The sequence below is a fragment of the Calcarisporiella thermophila genome (assembly GCF_041956535.1).
Source record: "Calcarisporiella thermophila strain CBS 279.70 unplaced genomic scaffold VTP21scaffold_22, whole genome shotgun sequence".
Classification (NCBI taxonomy): Eukaryota; Fungi; Calcarisporiellomycota; class Calcarisporiellomycetes; order Calcarisporiellales; family Calcarisporiellaceae; genus Calcarisporiella; species Calcarisporiella thermophila.
The window spans coordinates 383,019-400,726 of record NW_027192212.1 but is presented as its reverse complement, the minus strand read 5'-3'; the positions used below and the strand labels follow the sequence as shown (position 1 = coordinate 400,726).

Genomic DNA, 17,708 nt, shown 5'->3' with positions numbered 1-17,708 from the left:
AGGAGCACAATTCCCTATTGAAACTCTCCACCAAAATGTTATAGATTAAAAATCCTTTGCGTCCAAGGGAGAAAACACACACGCAGAACAGCGAAAAGCGCTTAAGCATAGGGAATTATCGATCTGTGCTTGAAAAAAAGAAAGGCCATTGGCCTATGTAAAGATATAAACATGCACCATCTATGCCTTGGGTAAGAAGCTCTATTCTCAAGAGCCGGGAATCCGGAAAGATACTACGAGATCAATAGAAGAGGAAAGGAGTTTTGCTAATCACAGGAAGCAAGCCAACCTCAGACCCTCCCTCCCGACCCGGCGAAGATAGAGCAAGGGAGAAAGCCACTTATTAGCCCCATATCACTAGAGCGCTCCTTATTTGCGCTTAAACATACACCCATGGGGGAGAATAGACGGAGTTGTGGCGAATTGAACGCCTATCCATGCACTTGTGGGAAGTTTACGCTAGACGCGCTAAATTGTAGTAATATGCCCATGGCTAAATCCTATGCACCTTCTAACCCTCTCCTGAGGTGAGTAAACCTGTCCAGTAAGGAAAATTAGGGTTCCTATCGTTCCATTATCACCACTGGCATTTGCATATTCCACGCAATGCTCATGTGCTTATAAATCCGTTGATGCCCCTCCTCACTTCTATATCTAGAATATACTCCAGCACGCTTAAGAGGAAAAACAGCATTCGAATATTGAGAACATGAAATCTGCGCCGAATCAATACAGGGGGTCAGGATGAGCGACTTGTAAAATGACTCTCATCTCTTCTCCCACACACCAGAGGATATGCATAAAATGGTGAGAAAAAAGTGGGGAGTGAAAGGAAATTCCACAAAAATAACAAGCAATCACGTATACAAGATTTAAGGAATCTCAGGCTTTAATTATGGAGAGGATACCTGCCAAAAACAATTCATCGCCATGAAAGTCAACATGTCGATATCGAATTAGTTGATCTTGGGTACTGTAATTCTATTTTCTCCAATAGTTTCAATGAAGGCACTGAAGAGGTTATCTAGTGTACAAATCAGTGTCACTGCTCCTCCTCCCCTGAGATTTTACTATCTCCGGCCTTTCATTTGGAGCGGGAAAAACTAAGCCTAGCTGTAAGAGAGGAAGCCTCGGTAAACCCTCTTCACTTCGGAGAGCGTAGTTTTCATCGAAAAAGGCTTGGGTAAAGCTCATCTCGTGGGGACACATCTCACATCAAATAGGAGGTATTATACCCGGCGTGAGCACTTCGGGGTTGGATAGTTATTCATGCTATGTTTGAACGAAGGGACATCGAAGTGGAGTTAAAAAGTGGAGGAGTCAGCATCGTAAGCACCTAAATTCATTATGATGGTCTTGAAATGCTTGTGCATCATTAGTTGAGACAAAGGAAGGGCTTAAACGGTCAGTATAATCACTTTTTAAAAGAGGATGGCCGAATGTTGGAGAGTAGATTTTAGAACATTAATTCAGCAATACGAACCGCTCCTCACATGCTAATCAACTTAGGATAGCTTCTTACATTCGATAGATTAAGACCTAAGTATTCACCTTCATTTATACAGCTCTTGCTATTGGAAAGAGTAGATCCCCAGATGCTGCGCAAACAAAAGTTGACATACTAAAAATTGGTTCGACAGACCACTGGCTGCAATCACAGATATATAGTTATAAATATCTTTAATTTACTATAGTAACTTTTGATTTCATATCCATTTTTATACAACTCGACCCACACAAACTTTGTCTTATTTCCTAGTCTCATTGGCTTCGATATCATGCCCTGGCTTTCATTATTGCAAACACCACTATTCTTCTGCTCGACATTTGGTTGAGTTCTTTTATGAATTTAGAGGAAAGTAGTAATACCAGTTCAGGTGTATGCATTTTCAGCAATTAGTTATATGTAAGTTTTGCTTAGTGACTATTTATTCGAGCCCGCATAGTGATCTTAATATCTTGTGTTCATGGGAAATTAGATAGAAGATAAGCTAATAAAGGAAAAACACAATTGCTAGAGAAATGAATTAGAATTAAAAAAGACATTCGACCTTCTTCTCATTTTCCTACGAGAACAAGGTGATTTATTCGTATAGTGGTTCTGCAGGAGACGAAAAAGTCGAAGTCAACCAGAAAACACTTACGAAGAAGGATAAGCGGATGACGAAGCGGCCTCCGAAACATGAGGAGGAGGGGGAGGAGAAGATAACACCAGGGTTAAATGCATATTAAAAGGCAAAGTCAAGAATTGACTCATTTGGGCGAGCGCTAGATATTGAGGGATTATGCAAACGGATTATGAAATTGGCGCTCTGATTATGCAGTTTATTAGGCATTTAGAGGAATAAATGGGTATAGATGGAGGAGGAGAGACAATACTATAGCCCTTGTGGTATAGATCTATAACCGCTAATAAAATGTCTAATCCACTTCAAGCATCACTCTATCTCCAAAAGAACAATCAATGACCTATGTTACATTGTTACATAGGTTACTATCAGATCTTTTTAATCTCTCTCTACGTAGCTACGTCATCATTTAATTGATTTATATGACATTTGAGATTGTAATAAATCATACGGAGTTAAATCTTTCTCTCCAACTAAAAACCCCCCTCACAATATGCAATTGGGTAGAAAGCCACAAAACCCCGCGATCGAAAATGAAATAAAGAAAAATTAAAAGCTCTCACTCTTTTCCCCAAAGGTTCTCTACATTTACACTATCATTTAATGACTCCAGTTGATTTGTTTAATTGTAATATTTGCTTAGGATATTGGTTCGATTATTTCACTCACTCGATGCATATCCTATTGTAATTTTTGCTATAACGAAGCCCGTACTTGTTATCTTTATGGTGGACCTTGATATCTGATACATGCCTATTCTTACATATGCATTGATAAGTACTCTCGAGGAGATAAATAATTTTCCTCCTTGAGTACTTATTAGTAATGTTCTCCCTGCTGAATAAAGGGAACATCATTGACCCGGTTAGGCTAGACTGATTTCTAGAACTGAAATTCCCTCTCGATATCCGAAAACCTCCGATACATCTTGGCACCCCAATAGTGCAGAAGGGGGATGAAGAGGCGCAGCAAAATCATATCTTTTGCCTCGGTTTGAACCGCCTACACAAAGCTCTTGGCCAATTACCGTTTTCAGAAATTGGGCCAGAAAAAAAAGCTAATTGCCACCAAGAGTTGCCACAGTTTCATGTACATTATTCCGGCTAACATTAGTTTTGAGCTCTCTCTCCTATAAAACGGTGCCATCTCTACCTCCCTCTCCTTCACTAAAATCCCATCCACCCTATCTCTATACTCCTTGCGCTCTAAACTGAGGATACTAAAAGCCCGGGGGCTATGACAACACCTAATGGAACGCTCGCCTCCAGCGAGCAAGCTGAATCGAATTCGGAGAGCGTCACGATCGATGTTATTAGTGAGAATATCGCCGTCGAAGATTTGTATGATAAAGAAAAGTTTAATCTTGAGAATATGGAGACCGAACAAATCTTTCAGCTGTTAAAGACTAGCAATAAGGGTCTAACCAGCGAGGACGCGAAACTCCGCATCGAGAAGGTGACTTTTTTTCCCGAGCTGACTCTCTGCGTTTGGAGAGTCATAAAAATACGAATAATTTGAAATGTTGACCTCTTCTCATTTTTGCTTTCTCCATTAAATTTAGTTTGGACGGAATGAGCTCAAGCAAAAGGAAACCAATCCTATTTTTCAATTCTTATCATTTATGTGGAATCCATTATCCTGGGTAATGGAGGCGGCCGCTGTCGTCGCCATTGCTCTTAGCAATGGAGAAGGAAAACCCCCCGATTGGGAAGATTTTGTTGGCATTATTCTCTTGCTGATCGGAAACTCGATCATTGGTTTCATTGAAGAGCGGCGAGCCGGTAGTGCTGTCAAAGCACTCATGGATTCTCTCGCTCCCCAGGCAAAGGTAAAGCGCGACGGCGGGTGGAAAACCATGGAGGCCGCAGAGCTTGTACCAGGTGATATAATTAGTGTAAAGCTGGGCGATGTGGTTCCCGCCGATGCACGCCTCATCAAAGCAGTCAATGTCTCCATTGATCAAGCTGCTCTTACTGGAGAAAGTTTGCCGGTCAGCAAGGAGATTGACGATGAAATCTTTAGCGGAAGCACCGTCAAACAAGGCGAGGCGGAAGCGGTAGTGATTGGCACAGGTATTCACACTTTTTTCGGACGAGCTGCTGAACTTGTGCAGGATGCAAACGACGGAATGGGCCATCTCCAACAGGTCTTGGCAAAAATTGGAACCTTCTGTATTGTTTCCATCGCTATCTTCCTGGTTACAGAAATATTAGTCATGTACGCTGGTTTTCATTATGAATATCGTCGCGGTATCAACAATCTTCTTGTTCTCTTGATCGGTGGCATCCCTATTGCCATGCCTACCGTGCTTTCCGTTACTCTGGCGATCGGTGCTAAGCAACTCGCCGAGGACAAGGCTATCGTTACCCGCATCAGCGCCATCGAAGAGCTGGCTGGTGTCACCATTCTCTGCTCGGATAAAACCGGTACCCTGACACTAAATGAATTGACTGTTAACCACGAACTTATCAAGCAATACAGCGACTACTCAGTGGATGATATCTTGCGCATGGCTGCCTATGCTTCTCGTATCGAGAATCAAGATGCCATCGATGCATGCATTGTACGATCCCTTTCCGACCCCACACTTGCCCACGAAGGCATCGACGTGTTGGACTTCAAACCTTTCAATCCCGTAGATAAACGTACCGAGGTGACCTATCGAAACATGAAAGATAATACCATCCACCGGGTAAGCAAGGGAATGTCTCGCGTCATCTTTGACCTTTGCTCTCGTGACAAGACGGAGGAATTGGAAATGCGCCTAACGGCAGACGTCGATGAATTCGCCGTGCGTGGTCTCCGTTCTCTCGCCGTGGCCGAAGAAGATGTCCCGGATGGTGGGACTACGGACCAAGGGAACGGTTTCCGGCTCATCGGGCTTCTGCCACTGCATGATCCTCCCCGACATGATACAAAGGAGACAATTGATCGTGCTCTCTCGCTTGGTGTGCATGTCAAGATGATTACTGGGGATCAGCTTGCTATTGCCAAGGAAACTGGTCGCAATCTTGGCATGGGTACTAACATGTACAATAGCAAGCTACTTAATAACACGGAGATGCTTCCCCCCGAACATAAGAGTATTGACGAGTTGGTGCTTGCCGCAGACGGCTTTGCTGGCGTTTACCCGGAACATAAATACGAAATCGTTGAGCGTTTGCAAAAGATGGGTCACATGGTAGCCATGACCGGAGACGGCGTAAATGACGCTCCCGCTCTTGCTAAAGCCAATGTGGGTGTGGCGGTGGCGGATAGTTCCGATGCAGCGCGATCCGCGGCAGATATTGTTCTCACTGAACCCGGCTTGTCGGTGATAATTAAGGCGTTCAATGGTAGCCGTCAGATCTTTCAGCGCATGCGTAACTACTCCATCTATACCTGTTCTGTCACGATTCGTGTTGTAGTCTCGTTTGCCGTTCTATTGTTTGCCTTTCGGTTCGACTTCCCACCATTTATGGTACTCATTCTGGCCATTCTCAATGACGGAACCATTCTCACCATCTCAAAAGACCGCGTCAAGCCCTCCAAAGAACCGAACAATTGGAACCTTTTCGAGATTTTTACTTATGCCATTGTCTACGGCCTTTACCTCTCCCTTTCCAGTGTTATTTTCTTTTATGTCGCCACCCAAACTTCATTCTTCACTGATCGTTGGGGTCTCGTGCCGTTCACCGACGCAAATGACTTTCGACTCCATTCCGTCATGTATTTGCAAGTGTCCACCATTAGTCAGGCACTTATTTTTGTGACACGTAGCCAGGGATTCTCATGGAACTTCTACTCAGAGCCCCCCTCTATCTTGCTTTGCATGGCATTTCTTGTAGCCCAGCTGGTAGCCACTTTTATTTCAGTTTATGCCAACTGGGGCTTCACACAATTAGAAGGATGTGGTTGGGGCTGGGCAGGCGCAGCATGGATCTGGAACATATGCTGGTTTTTCCCGCTGGATCTACTCAAATTCGCAACCGCGTTTGTATTTTCCTTCGTCCATGACAGGTATTACCTCAGCAAGATACCAGAGGTGTCCCTTAGCTCTAGTGCACAGCTTCAGAGACCTGCTCCGTCTACACAGAGTTCCTATTATGCCCCTCGTTTACAACCCTATGAGCGACCCAGGCGCAACTTTGCTAAGCTATTTGCTGCCGCGGGTAAGCTTATTACCAAGACTGGCAAACGACTCAGTATGCCTCCAGCAGAATTGCAACGATTTCAGAGCGTACAGACCCAGCATGTATCCCGTGTACTTTCAGGTCAAAGTCATTGATTGTATAAAGGCAGATTTTATTTATTCACATTGTATTCAGTGTCTAGCCCTATATTTTATTAACGCATTTTGTGACTAGACTGTATCTAAAAGCTAGGTACTTTTTTTTTCTTTTCTGTTAAATAGAATTCATATTTATTTTTTTATCTCTGATCGTTTGGATTGGCGGATTTTGCAGTGGCAAATCATTATTAATTCTTTTGCTGAGCCTAGCGTATACGACAGCTCAAGCGTAAAAATATACTAGCTTGACGCGTGTATTAAACTGAATGGGAATTGTGTTTCATCCGATTGGCGTGAACGAACCCAGTATCATGCGGAAAACTGAGAGCACTTTGACTCTGGGATGGAATCCTTCATCCAAAGAAGTATTACTCTAACTAGCTTTTTTAAGATTTCCTCTGGCGGATACTGTCCCACAACACCCCGCCACAGACCGCAAAGCGACTCATAGATACGCATGCTCATTCTCTCTAACCTACATGTTTTTGCAATTTTACTACAACTGGTCCTTCAAGTTATCTCTATAAGAAGTCACCCTAAGTAAACTCTGCTTAAATTCTAAGGACTTTTTAGTAAAGATGCCAGATAACTATTCATTAATTCACAAGGAATATCGACATAGTGAATATGGAAACCGGGGAAAAATAAATCATATTACAACACCCTCCTATGCTTTCACTTCTATGATAACATATATCATTTTTTTCCTTGCCAGCCACTAGGCAACAAAATATATATGTTACACATGGAATACTCTCCCTCTTTGTATCCAGCCTATGCATCCATCTAGTGTCGCTACGTCATAAACTTTTTCGAACTACGCGTGGTAAAGTATCCTAGATCATAAACATCCTTGGACCACTCTCCAGCCTACCGTACAAATGTTAACATAGAATTTTCTTCCCGATAACCAGGGTGGAAATAAAACTATATTAACCAGAAGAATAAGAATAAATTTGTTATTCGTGATGCTTATATAAAGGAGAAAAAATTTGGCAGCTAGATTTCGAAATATTAGGCATTTTGAAATAGCTCACCTCAATCTTTGCAAAGCATCCTTTTATAACCATTGAACTTGATCATTTAAGATATCTTGCATTATGACCAGCTTGAACATATGCCTCAAGAAAATTTATGTTTAAATATAACTCTACCTTAAAGGAAATTAAGACAATTTTATGCTCTTACTGCATCAGTGTAATAATTACGCCAATAATCCTCAACATTATTACGATATCGCATCGAGTATATACTGTGACTCACAAAAGTTTACTGACAACTTAATGTTTTTAAATTCAACCCGAATATTCCATCAGAAACGACTCCAATATACAAAAGCTTTGCACCATTGAAAAGCCCACTCATAGCGCTATTTCTCCGTAAACAGTGGGATATTGTATCAGTTCTGAGACTGTTAGATATGCTACAAATCCTAATAGAATTCTAGAGGTGAGGAAAAATAAAGCAAAAAGATTGACTATAAATAGAATCTCGGGAGTATTGGAGTAAAACCTTAATACACCAATAAATAAGCTTGTGTTCAATAAGTATATAATAGGAAGGTTAAGCAATTAATAAGAAAATTAAAAAGAACTTGGTCGTGTTATAACCGCGTTGCAAGACTAGCTACACCACAAAAAAAAAAATCCCTCGAGGAGCTGCAGGAGATGGTTGATTTGTTCGAAGGCATTCTTCTTGCAGCTGCCCAGTACGCGACCAAGGAAACACTTGGCTCCTATCTGCCCACCGTAGCAAGAAAATAACAAGATCATCTACTTTCTAAACTATCCACCCCCATCTCGCTTTCAGAGGCTATGAGAGTCTTCAAACGCGCCCAACGGACTGCCCGATGATAATGAGAGGGAATGAGTGATGAGAGGATTCCGAATTTCTGCCGGGACTATCCGTTAGCACTAATGAAAACATTCCTTAAGGCCAACTTGATTGGCCTATTCATTGTATTAAAAGTTGGCGTCATGGTTAGGCGGATTAACCTTGACTGGTTGGTGATCAAGTTTCGAATCAATTGAGGTTCGTCTAGGAGGTGTATGCGTAGCCGAAGTCTCCTTCCATGCACGCTTCTCTACCTCATCAGTTTAGTGAATGTACTTGGCGGACTGTTCCTCAAGTTCGTGTTGATGCTCGAGTAGAAGCTTCTCAACCTCTCATAAATATCTCTCCTCACGATCTTTTTCTGGCTCGAGGAATTGCTTCTCAATCAGTTTTGAATAGCGAAGTTCTCGTTCTTCAAGCTCCTTTGCATGTTGAAGATTTCATACTTCAAGCCCTCTTGCGTATTATCATGGTTTAAAATAGTTAAGCACTTTTGCATCGAAAAAATATGCCACCTGCAGCCCATACTTTTCTGTCAATCCGTTGACTTCAAAGCGGATTTTCCCACACCAAACCAGCATGGTTGAGAGAACTGAGCTGGAGGGGTGTGGTAGCGCTCAGGATTGACCTGTTATGTCGCCTTCATCATAGGCTATATTGAGATAGATGAAAGCATCATGAATGGGGTAGCACTTGACGTCTGATCTTTCTAACATCACGCCTATTTCTTCGCCTCTCTAAAAATTTTTGTTCCGAAAAGAGATTGTATCCCATTTTAGAGCCCTAAAGAATATGTTCCAGATTCCACGTTTCTCGAGGAAGCATTTTTTAGCCAACCTAGCATGCTGCTTCCAACAAGGATCCGCCCGTTGGGCAGAGCGCTACTCTGGTGCGTTTGCGGAAATTCTTTCATCTAAACTCTATAGGTCGGAGAAGAGAGGGATATTGGTGATACATAAAATACAAGCGTTTCATTTATTGAAATTAGCATGGGTGAGAAGATGTAACTCTCTGCGGCAAGAGACTTAGGCTGGCGAGGGTGAATAAGCTTGAGTATACTTTTGTGTATGAAGCATTGGAAACGGTGGCTTTCAACTCCTCTATAAAGGAATTATTATCTCTTAGGTTTCAGATTGATTCCATAACAAAGAAGGGCAAGCGTGCTTGGGTCAGCCGGGCACCCGTCAACTCACCGCTACGGCCAAGAGGGAAAGAGTGGATTCGGATGAGCTCAGCTGAAGCGTACACTTGGCCCTTACTATGAGCTTCTTCGCAGATGGGCCGCCTCCTTTGGCCCATGGAGCCGGGCTTGGCTCCCAAGATTTAAAACCCGTTTGGAAATCTCAGCATACTATTTCGGGGGTAGGCTGGCCCCGATTCGACTTGGAGTGTTTCTTACTCGCCATAGCCATGACATCAATCTCCGCCCTCCAAGTGGCCTGCTTGCTCTCTTCATCACCGGATAGCGTGGATTGCAGAGCCCAATAGCCCGATCGATGGCCAGGGCAAACTCAAGCATCTATGGCTAGGCCGATGGCGCGGAGTAGCCGCGTGCAGCCGGTAAGGATTACAAAGCAAGCCCAGAGTCGCTGTCCCCCTTGAGCGGATCGTCTTGGTCGGAGGCGCCCCAGCTACCTCGCGTTCCAGGTGGCGCCCTCTATTCCATGGCGGGCCATCTTTCTAAAAAGATCGCGGCGATCCCGCGGAGAGGCCGCATTAACTCATAGAGTGCAATGCGCGCGGGCATCGGCAGCTTGGATGACGACAGCATTCGACGCAAGCATTCGGCGATGGCGCGGCTGCTTAGGAGACAGCCGAACCCGGTCGGCGCGCTCGCCCGATCCCAGGGCGGTGGGCGGCAAGCAACGGGCCAAGAAGTTTTGTGCGATAGAAACTTTGAATTTCTTCCATTCGAAATGCACCAGTGATATCAGCCGTTTTAATTTTCGCTCAAAAGAGCGGTTGCTGATCGTGGTTGGTTGGACAAAAAGGGGCGAAAAGGTTTGGCTCTCTTTCTATTTTTAATTGCTCGTTGGATTTGCAATCAGTAATCCTTTCTTATTCCGGCTCTCGTCGCCAGCTCTTCCTCTCCCTCTCTCTCTGCTTCCACCGCCCTCTCCCCCCGCCTTCTCCGCTAGCTCCCCCCGCCTCCCCCCAGCAACGCCAATGTCGAATTACCGCGACGACTACCGGCGCTTCCGCGACCATCGGTCCAGCTTAGAAGGCAGACGTCCATCCCGTGACTACGGCCAGGCCGACATCCCGTCAAATGCCTATGCGCCAACCTACATTGCAGCTCCCCAGCAGAATCTGGCCTACCCACAGAATCCTCTGGCGCCTGCTCCCCTCGCCACGTATGCTAATCCCGCCTACCCTAATGACTACCACAGCGTAGCCCCCATTCCATATCCTGATTACGATGAATCGTCATCTCCCCCCCCTCCCCCTCCCCCTCATCGCCATTCAACGTCGAAGTGGATGGGCCATGCCTCTTCTCCGGCAACATCCGAGGAGCCGCTCTACGATCGCCCATCCAGTGCTACCCCCCTGGCGCACGGAGATCCATCCCCTCCGAGCGATCCATCCTATGCAAATCTTCCAGCTGGAGTCGCTCCTCCCGGTTGGAGATACACCACCATGCTAGACGACGACCGGGACGACGTGGAGCAAAACGAAAAGGAGATGGCCAAGAAAAAGCGCCAGTTCTGCTCACGGTGCTGCCCTTGCTGCCCGGTTTGGCTGCGGTTCGTCGGGTGCGGGTGCCTCGTGCTTCTGATCATTCTGATCATTGTGATTGGGGCATTGGCTGCGACCTTCAAGCAGCCCAATATCAACTTCAAAGGCACCGGCCCAAGTCCCGACGGCCGGCCGACCTATCTCGCCCAGGGCCGAAACTTCAGCATCAACATGGGCCTGGACGTCTCGGTGGAGAACCCCAACATTTTCGGCGCCAGCTTTTCCATGATCAAGGCCGAGGCTTTCTACCCCGTGCCCAATGCAAGCGCCGGCAGCCGCGGGGTGCCCGTCGGAGGCGGTAACCTGACTGACGTCTACTTTGGCCCCAAGTCCACGACGGAGCTCAACTTCCCCTTCTCGATTCAATACACGTCGGACATGCCTAATGCGCAAGCGGTGCTCGCCGACATCGCCTCCAAGTGCGGGTTCACCGGCGGGCCGAAGCAGAAGTTGACCGTGAACTACAACCTGATCCTGTACCTGCGCATCCTCTTCTTCACCATATCCCCAACCCTCCAAGAAAGCGCAAGCTTCAATTGCCCGCTACAGGATGGTGAGCTCCCGCCCGAGCTCTTGGGCAGCTTGCCCAGCAGCGTGCAAGGCTAGGCCACTGGGATATAGGTCCAAAAAAAAAACGAACCGTATTGTTGCCGTGATCCTATACTTTTCCTATTTATAGCTTTCAATGTATTTTTTTTTTTTTCATTTTTCTTTCTTTCTCACTTCTTTCAAAACAGTGTCTGCTTCTATGGTTTCATCTCAAAAAATATCCGCGCTCCCTCTCCCATCCCTCCATCATTTCCCTTGTTTTATTATCATTGTTTTTTTTTTTCGTTTACATTGTTTGAGTATTCTTCTATTCTCTTCCTTTCGTTTTTCCCCTTTCCCTCTTTGCTTTTCTCTCCAATCCATAGTAGATAAAAATAAAGCCGCTTCCGCATTTGTATCGATTTCTTGAATTGTAATTTTCCTCCCTCGTTCAGTGAATTGGAAGGCGCTTTGGAGAGTTTTCCCATCCTGTGAATCCTCCCATGTCCACAACAAGCAATCTTATCCTTCAAAACCGCGCACAGTCCCTTGCCAACTACCCCCACGCCCGCGTGGTAGGCCCGTGGATCTACATTTCGGGTACCAGCAGCCGTCGTCCTGACAACACGTAATTCCTCGACCGCATTCATGCTTGTTTCCTCCTGAATTGTATTTTAATAATTGACCGTCTATTCTAGGTATGAAGGCGTGTCACAACTGCCTGACGGAGAGCTCCAGCTCGACATCCGCAAACAGACTCGCGCCGTTATCGAAAAGTGGCCATCCTCCTTCTTTCCCACGCTCTCTTGAAGTTTGCTCATCCTCTTCTTTTTATCCCATCTTCATAGCATTAAAGATACTCTCCAACAATCCGGCGCCTCCCTTACCGATTTAGTAGATCTCACAGTGTTTCTGGTTGACATGCGCGACTACGCCGGGTTCAATGAAGTGTATAACGAGTATTTCAATGCCGAGACCGGACCTGCACGCACCACGGTGGCGGTCAAGGAATTGCCTTCGGTAGGTGTTATTTTAATCGAGCCATGTTGGCTATCTTCTGAAGGACATTGATGTGGATTTGAATGAGAATAGCCCAAGCTTCTCATCGAGATTAAGGCAGTGGCCATGAAGTCTCAGTAGCCGCCGTGCAAACGAATCAGAAACTATTTATTCCAATGAAAAATAGATAAAAATCACTTCAATACGCTAGCTTTTTTTTCCCTCTTGTGTTAGCGTGACAAAAGAGGAAATAAAGAGGAAGGTTAACTATAGTGAGAGAGTTAAACGCACGCATTAAGATAATAAACACTAAGTAGTATATCGGCACACACACAAAAGGAGCGAGTAATGAATAGAGGGAAAGCCGAAATGGATCATATTACATACACTTGTATAGCGGAAACTAGTATGTCCCCACTGCATGCAACAAGAGGCACAGAGCAATTAGCTCCATAAGTGATGTTGCAGTCTTAATCTTAATGAGGGACAAGGGCCTTCCCTCCCATGTCAATTCGCCTTGCAGCTTCGACAGTTGCACGGCAACGAATAGGTACAGCGCAATTTGTGCCGCATGATTGAAGGAGTATACCTGTGCGAGATTCATAATCAGCCCTAGGAAATAGGTCTACAAAAAGCAATTAGAGTAATGGCTTAAATATGATGTCTTTGAACCAGGAGCAGGGGAAGTTCCGATTTACCTCTATCAAATTAACAGCACCGGTGATGCTTAGGGCCCTCGATATTGAAAAGTCCTCCTTTTGCGGGAATTTCTGGTCATTTTTGTCGGCGCGCATCGCTTCCATCCACGGTGTCCCAAAACCATAGGGTGAGTAGAAGTACATGTTTAAGAAAAAGCGGAAAAGGGTGCCCACTATGACAGCGAAGGGATTCACGTATGGGAGATGGAACGACATTCTGATCAGTCTCTGTTGTGTCGAGGAAGCAAGTTGGGGTTGCTGGAGCTAGAAAATCGATCGTAGGGAGAAAAAAAAAGTATTCAACGTGAAAAGCGCCACTTCGACTCGAAACGCGTCTGGCGTACGTGCGATTTAATTTCGAATTGGGACTTCAGATTTCTTAAATCGAGAAAGAGTGGTAGCAATAGGGGTGGCACAGTATTTGTAAACAACTTTCGACAAGAGTACACCACGAGTTGATCGCGATCAGATCGTCCAAGTAGCCATCCATGTTAAAACTCGGGAATATACTCGGCCTAGCACGGAGAGCGCCTACCCTCTCCAGGCAGGTAGCCACAGCCTCTCAAGGTAAACTTTTGGTTTTTATTGATGTATAGGATGTTTGGATCAAAGGATAATCCGAATTTCCTCCCCATGGTTGCTAGCCTCCACAAAACCCTCAGGCAATACCATGGTTACCCTGCAAACCCGTCAGATTCAATCCCTCGACCCCACTGGTGCCCGTACCGCTCTTTTCCACCGCTCGAATCCAGACCGTGTGCTCCCCGGCTCCGTGCTCGTCGTCGAATCATACCTTTCCCTTGCCCGCAACACAACCAACTCCTTTGTGGGTATCCTGACCTCCATTCGGCGCAAAGGCGTAGACACATGCTTTACCTTGCGGAACCATATATTGAAGACGGGAGTGGAGGTTCGGTTTAGCCTCTATTCGCCTCTCCTGAAGGATATCCGAGTGGTGCAAAGGGCTGCCAAGAGCAGACGGGCGAAGCTCTACTATTTAAGAGAGCGCGGGGGGAAGGCCCTCCAAGCTGCAGCTGGGAAGAAGAAATAAGATTCGTCGCGATGATGCCCTGTATGTTATTTCTTGCTCTGCTATTTTCCTTTCAAGCCATTTTCTTTGCCTCCACCTCTCCTCTCTAATAGAACTGCTACTTCATTGTGTATTGTTTTCAAGTGTTTCTCTGTTTTATTGTTTAAAAAATTAGAAGATAAGAGTGGAAAAGTTGGCAAAAAAAAAAAAAAACAATCACCGCAGAAGACACAACATGTATGAGGAAAAAGAAAATAAGAAAGCATTAACTAATAAAACACATGAGAGAATCCTAACCTCTAGTTTTTGGAAGATCTTATGATGGATTACCCTTTTTATACGGTGAAGAGCGACAATGGTACAGGGGAGAAGGGGAAGTAGGAGAGAGGGAAAGAAAGGAAGAAAAGAAAAAAAATAAAAATAGAGGGATGTTAAAGATAAAACCGTTGCACATCATTCACCCCGAAACTTTCACCACAGGCGGGGCATTTTCGTTGCCGAGTTTCCAGCCGACTATCAATGCATCCTTTACAAAACACGTGCAAACACCGTGCAAGCAAGTGGGTCTTGAAGTTGATATTACAGGCCGCGCACTTGAGCAGCCCAAGATATTCCTTTCTCCGCCGGTTGAGCTCCTCGTTCCGGTCCGTGTTCTTTAGTTTCTCTGCTCGCTTACGAAGGGATTCCACCTCCTCCTCCGCGCGCTGTCGAGCACGGACCTCATGCTCCCACTGTTGCGTGCGCTCGGCGAGCAGACGCTGAGCTTCCGCCAGGAGTGCCTCACTCTGCTGCAGGCGCTGTTTCATTTCAGACGCGATGCGACTTGCGTTCTGCAGGGCTTCCCGCTGCACCACAAGCTCTATCCGCCGCTGGACGACCTCTTTCTCTATGTTTGCTATCTGCCCGTCCAACCCCCGCACCCGCTCGCCGAGCCTCCCCACCATCTCCGCCTGCCGCTCGCTAGTGAGCCGCTTTTTTGCCACGGCCTCCGATTGTTGCTCCACTTGCGACGCCAGCTCGGCTATCTTCTGCTCATATTTGGAGATTTCCGCGCGTAACTTGCCGGAGCGCTCGTCGCGCTGGCGGATTTCCCTCTCTCTCCCGGGGCCCTGCTCCTCGAACGCGGCGTAAGCACGCCCAATATTCTCAATCTCCGCAAGAAGCTGCGGCTCAAACTTCTCGTAGTAAGCCAGTTTCAAATCGGCTTGCACGATGGCCTCCCCTACCGAGCAGACCTGCTTGGCCAGCTCGCTGGCGGTCACCTGCGCCTCATAATCTCGGAGCGTGCGCTCGAGCGCTTCCACCTGCTCCCTTAGCTCCATTTCCCGTGAGTGGGCTGAGTCTACGTCCAGCCGTCCTTCCCGGGCCCGTCGCTTAATATCCCGTTGCACGAGAAGCACGGAGGCGCGCAACTCCTCCTCGTCCGCCTCCTTCTCCAACTCCCCAAGCTTTTGTCTCTCTTCCTCCAAAAAATGCTTGAACTGCTCGCCCCCCACCTCGTTGGCCATCGCGCTCAACCGTTCAATCTCGGCGGGAAGCGTCTTCAGTTGCTCCCTCTGTTTCTCCACGGCCCTCAACAGGCTTTCGACCTCTGCCCGCCGCGCCTCTTCCTTCCCTTGCCGCGAGTTCACCTGTTGTTTCAACTGGTCCCTCTGGGCCTGCACGCGCTCCAAATCGGCCTCCACCTTTTTTATCTCCTTCTCAATCATGCGCTCTCGTTCTCCTTGGTGGATGGAGTTTCCCTCGATGAGCTGGTTTTTCGACCGCCGTTCCTCCTCAAGTGAAGCGGTCACCTCTCGAAGCCGTTCCTCCAGGTCGTCACAGAGGGCAGACACATTTTCGAGAGCAAGCTGTAGAGTTCGATACTGCATTGTCTCTTTAATGCGTTCCTCTGGCAGGCCAACTATCTGCGAGCGAATGCGCGCAGCTTCATTGTCCAGTCGTGCGCGCTCTTCATGCATCGCCTGAATTTCATTCTGACGTGTTTCATCCAGAAGTTGCATTTCCGCCTCGCGCTGCATATTCATCTGTTGTAGCTCTCTTTGCTGCTGCTGAGCTTCTACGACCGCCGCGTCCCCATTGGGGGGAACAGTAACAGTTGTCTCCCCACTGGTATCCTTGGCGGGGACATTTGAGCCGGTGTGGTCGCCTGTTACTGCGGGTGTGTTGGTTGTGGAATTGGGCTCAAGCTTCTCCGCTTTGCTTGCTGCCTGTCCAATCTCTTCACGCATCTGATCCAAGTAGCCCTTTGCCGTTTTAATGCGCCCTCCAAAGACTTCGCCCTCCACTTCCAGCACCTTTTTTCTCATTTCCAGGGCATGGCATCGCCCCTGCAACTCGTTCATGGCTTTCTGCTTGTGCATAAACCGCAGGTTGAGCTCACGATAGCCATCTTTTAGTTTTTCGACTGCACTAAGATCGCCTTCCACACCCGATAAGGCATCGTCCACAAATTTAGCACGACGTTTAAGCCATGCCGCGAGGAGGTCGTTGAGGCTGGCGATGAGGGCTTGGCAAGTATCAATGGGCGGGAGATGTTTTAGGGAATCGTGGGTGGTGAGAGTGGTGTCGGAGAGTGTGTATGCGAAAAGTGAGGCAGATTGGGTACTCCCTGCTAAATTGAATAATTCAATCTAAAATTCATGCGCGCTTTCGACTTGTTTCGACGCTTACCATTATTTAATAAGGATTTCAGTCGCGAATCCTCGTTTATTCTTTTAAGTAGTTCGAGCAGATACCCCATTGTCTAGCATTAAAAAAAGCAGTTTAGCGAAGAGTGAGAATCCGAGAAAAAAACAATGGATTTACCTCTTCCCAAGCATTCTTGGCAGTGCTAAAGTAGGCATCTTTCTCCGCCTGTTGCGTTGAGCTACGGCTCAAGCGAAACTCGCATCGCGTAGCTCTTCTCTTATATTCTTGTGATTGACGCCAGATCGCCTCTTTTTGAAAATCTTCAATCCATTTCTACGGTATAAAGATTCAGATCAATACGTACTCAGCTTAGTCGCAAATGATGCAAACATGTGGATCCGTTAATCTATATGATCTTCCAATAGCAGTTTTACCATTCTCCCCTCGGCATGGAGAAAGTTCCCACTCTGCTATTGAAAAATATGAATAATAGATTACCTCTGTGTATCCTGATTGATCAGAGTCGTGGAGCGGCGATGAAGCGAGCTTGGAGTCATACCCCGTAGATCGGCGCTTTATTGGGCGTGCCGGGGAGACACCCAGTTGTGTCTCCTCCAGAGCAGGCCTTTTCCGATCATCACTGCTCATTTTTGGATATTATTTTCTTAATATTCATAAAGAGGTAAAATTTTTATATAATTTGAAGGAAAATTGATGACGTAACCACTTTCTATATGCCTTATTTTTGTATTTTCCAAGGATTTCATACATGGTCAGGGAGGGTATACTCAAAGAAATACATCAACATCTCAGAGGTGATCTAGCTCAGCACACGTTATTGGAACACATTCCCA

At 46.3% G+C, this 17,708-nt stretch overlaps 7 protein-coding genes across 7 annotated transcripts; 5 read left to right on the top strand and 2 right to left on the bottom strand.

The window, feature by feature from the left end:
- Nucleotides 1–3,365: 3,365 nt before the first annotated feature.
- Nucleotides 3,366–6,396, top strand: VTP21DRAFT_5486 (uncharacterized protein; the record flags this gene model as incomplete). Its single annotated transcript, XM_069396012.1, has 2 exons — nt 3,366–3,584; nt 3,691–6,396. 2 exons carry the CDS (start codon nt 3,366–3,368, stop codon nt 6,394–6,396), a joined length of 2,925 nt encoding a protein of 974 aa, XP_069248054.1.
- Nucleotides 6,397–9,492: 3,096 nt separating this feature from the next.
- VTP21DRAFT_5485 (uncharacterized protein) lies at nt 9,493–10,257 on the top strand (the record flags this gene model as incomplete). The annotated part of the gene is made up of 3 exons (XM_069396011.1): nt 9,493–9,622; nt 9,699–9,792; nt 9,864–10,257. The coding sequence occupies 3 exons, from the start codon at nt 9,493–9,495 to the stop codon at nt 10,255–10,257; spliced, it is 618 nt and encodes a 205-aa protein (XP_069248053.1).
- Nucleotides 10,258–10,398: 141 nt separating this feature from the next.
- VTP21DRAFT_5484 (uncharacterized protein) lies at nt 10,399–11,574 on the top strand (the record flags this gene model as incomplete). The annotated part of the gene is made up of 1 exon (XM_069396010.1): nt 10,399–11,574. One exon carries the CDS (start codon nt 10,399–10,401, stop codon nt 11,572–11,574), a length of 1,176 nt encoding a protein of 391 aa, XP_069248052.1.
- Nucleotides 11,575–11,999: 425 nt separating this feature from the next.
- Nucleotides 12,000–12,636, top strand: VTP21DRAFT_5483 (uncharacterized protein; the record flags this gene model as incomplete). The annotated part of the gene is made up of 4 exons (XM_069396009.1): nt 12,000–12,124; nt 12,195–12,272; nt 12,345–12,516; nt 12,589–12,636. The coding sequence occupies 4 exons, from the start codon at nt 12,000–12,002 to the stop codon at nt 12,634–12,636; spliced, it is 423 nt and encodes a 140-aa protein (XP_069248051.1).
- Nucleotides 12,637–12,898: 262 nt separating this feature from the next.
- VTP21DRAFT_5482 (uncharacterized protein) lies at nt 12,899–13,409 on the bottom strand (the record flags this gene model as incomplete). Its single annotated transcript, XM_069396008.1, has 2 exons — nt 12,899–13,120; nt 13,194–13,409. 2 exons carry the CDS (start codon nt 13,407–13,409, stop codon nt 12,899–12,901), a joined length of 438 nt encoding a protein of 145 aa, XP_069248050.1.
- A 272-nt stretch (nt 13,410–13,681) lies between these two features.
- On the top strand, nt 13,682–14,244 carry VTP21DRAFT_5481 (mitochondrial 54S ribosomal protein bL19m; the record flags this gene model as incomplete). The annotated part of the gene is made up of 2 exons (XM_069396007.1): nt 13,682–13,760; nt 13,838–14,244. The coding sequence occupies 2 exons, from the start codon at nt 13,682–13,684 to the stop codon at nt 14,242–14,244; spliced, it is 486 nt and encodes a 161-aa protein (XP_069248049.1).
- Nucleotides 14,245–14,654: 410 nt separating this feature from the next.
- Nucleotides 14,655–17,502, bottom strand: VTP21DRAFT_5480 (uncharacterized protein; the record flags this gene model as incomplete). The annotated part of the gene is made up of 4 exons (XM_069396006.1): nt 14,655–16,837; nt 16,897–16,969; nt 17,032–17,187; nt 17,353–17,502. The coding sequence occupies 4 exons, from the start codon at nt 17,500–17,502 to the stop codon at nt 14,655–14,657; spliced, it is 2,562 nt and encodes an 853-aa protein (XP_069248048.1).
- Nucleotides 17,503–17,708: the final 206 nt, after the last annotated feature.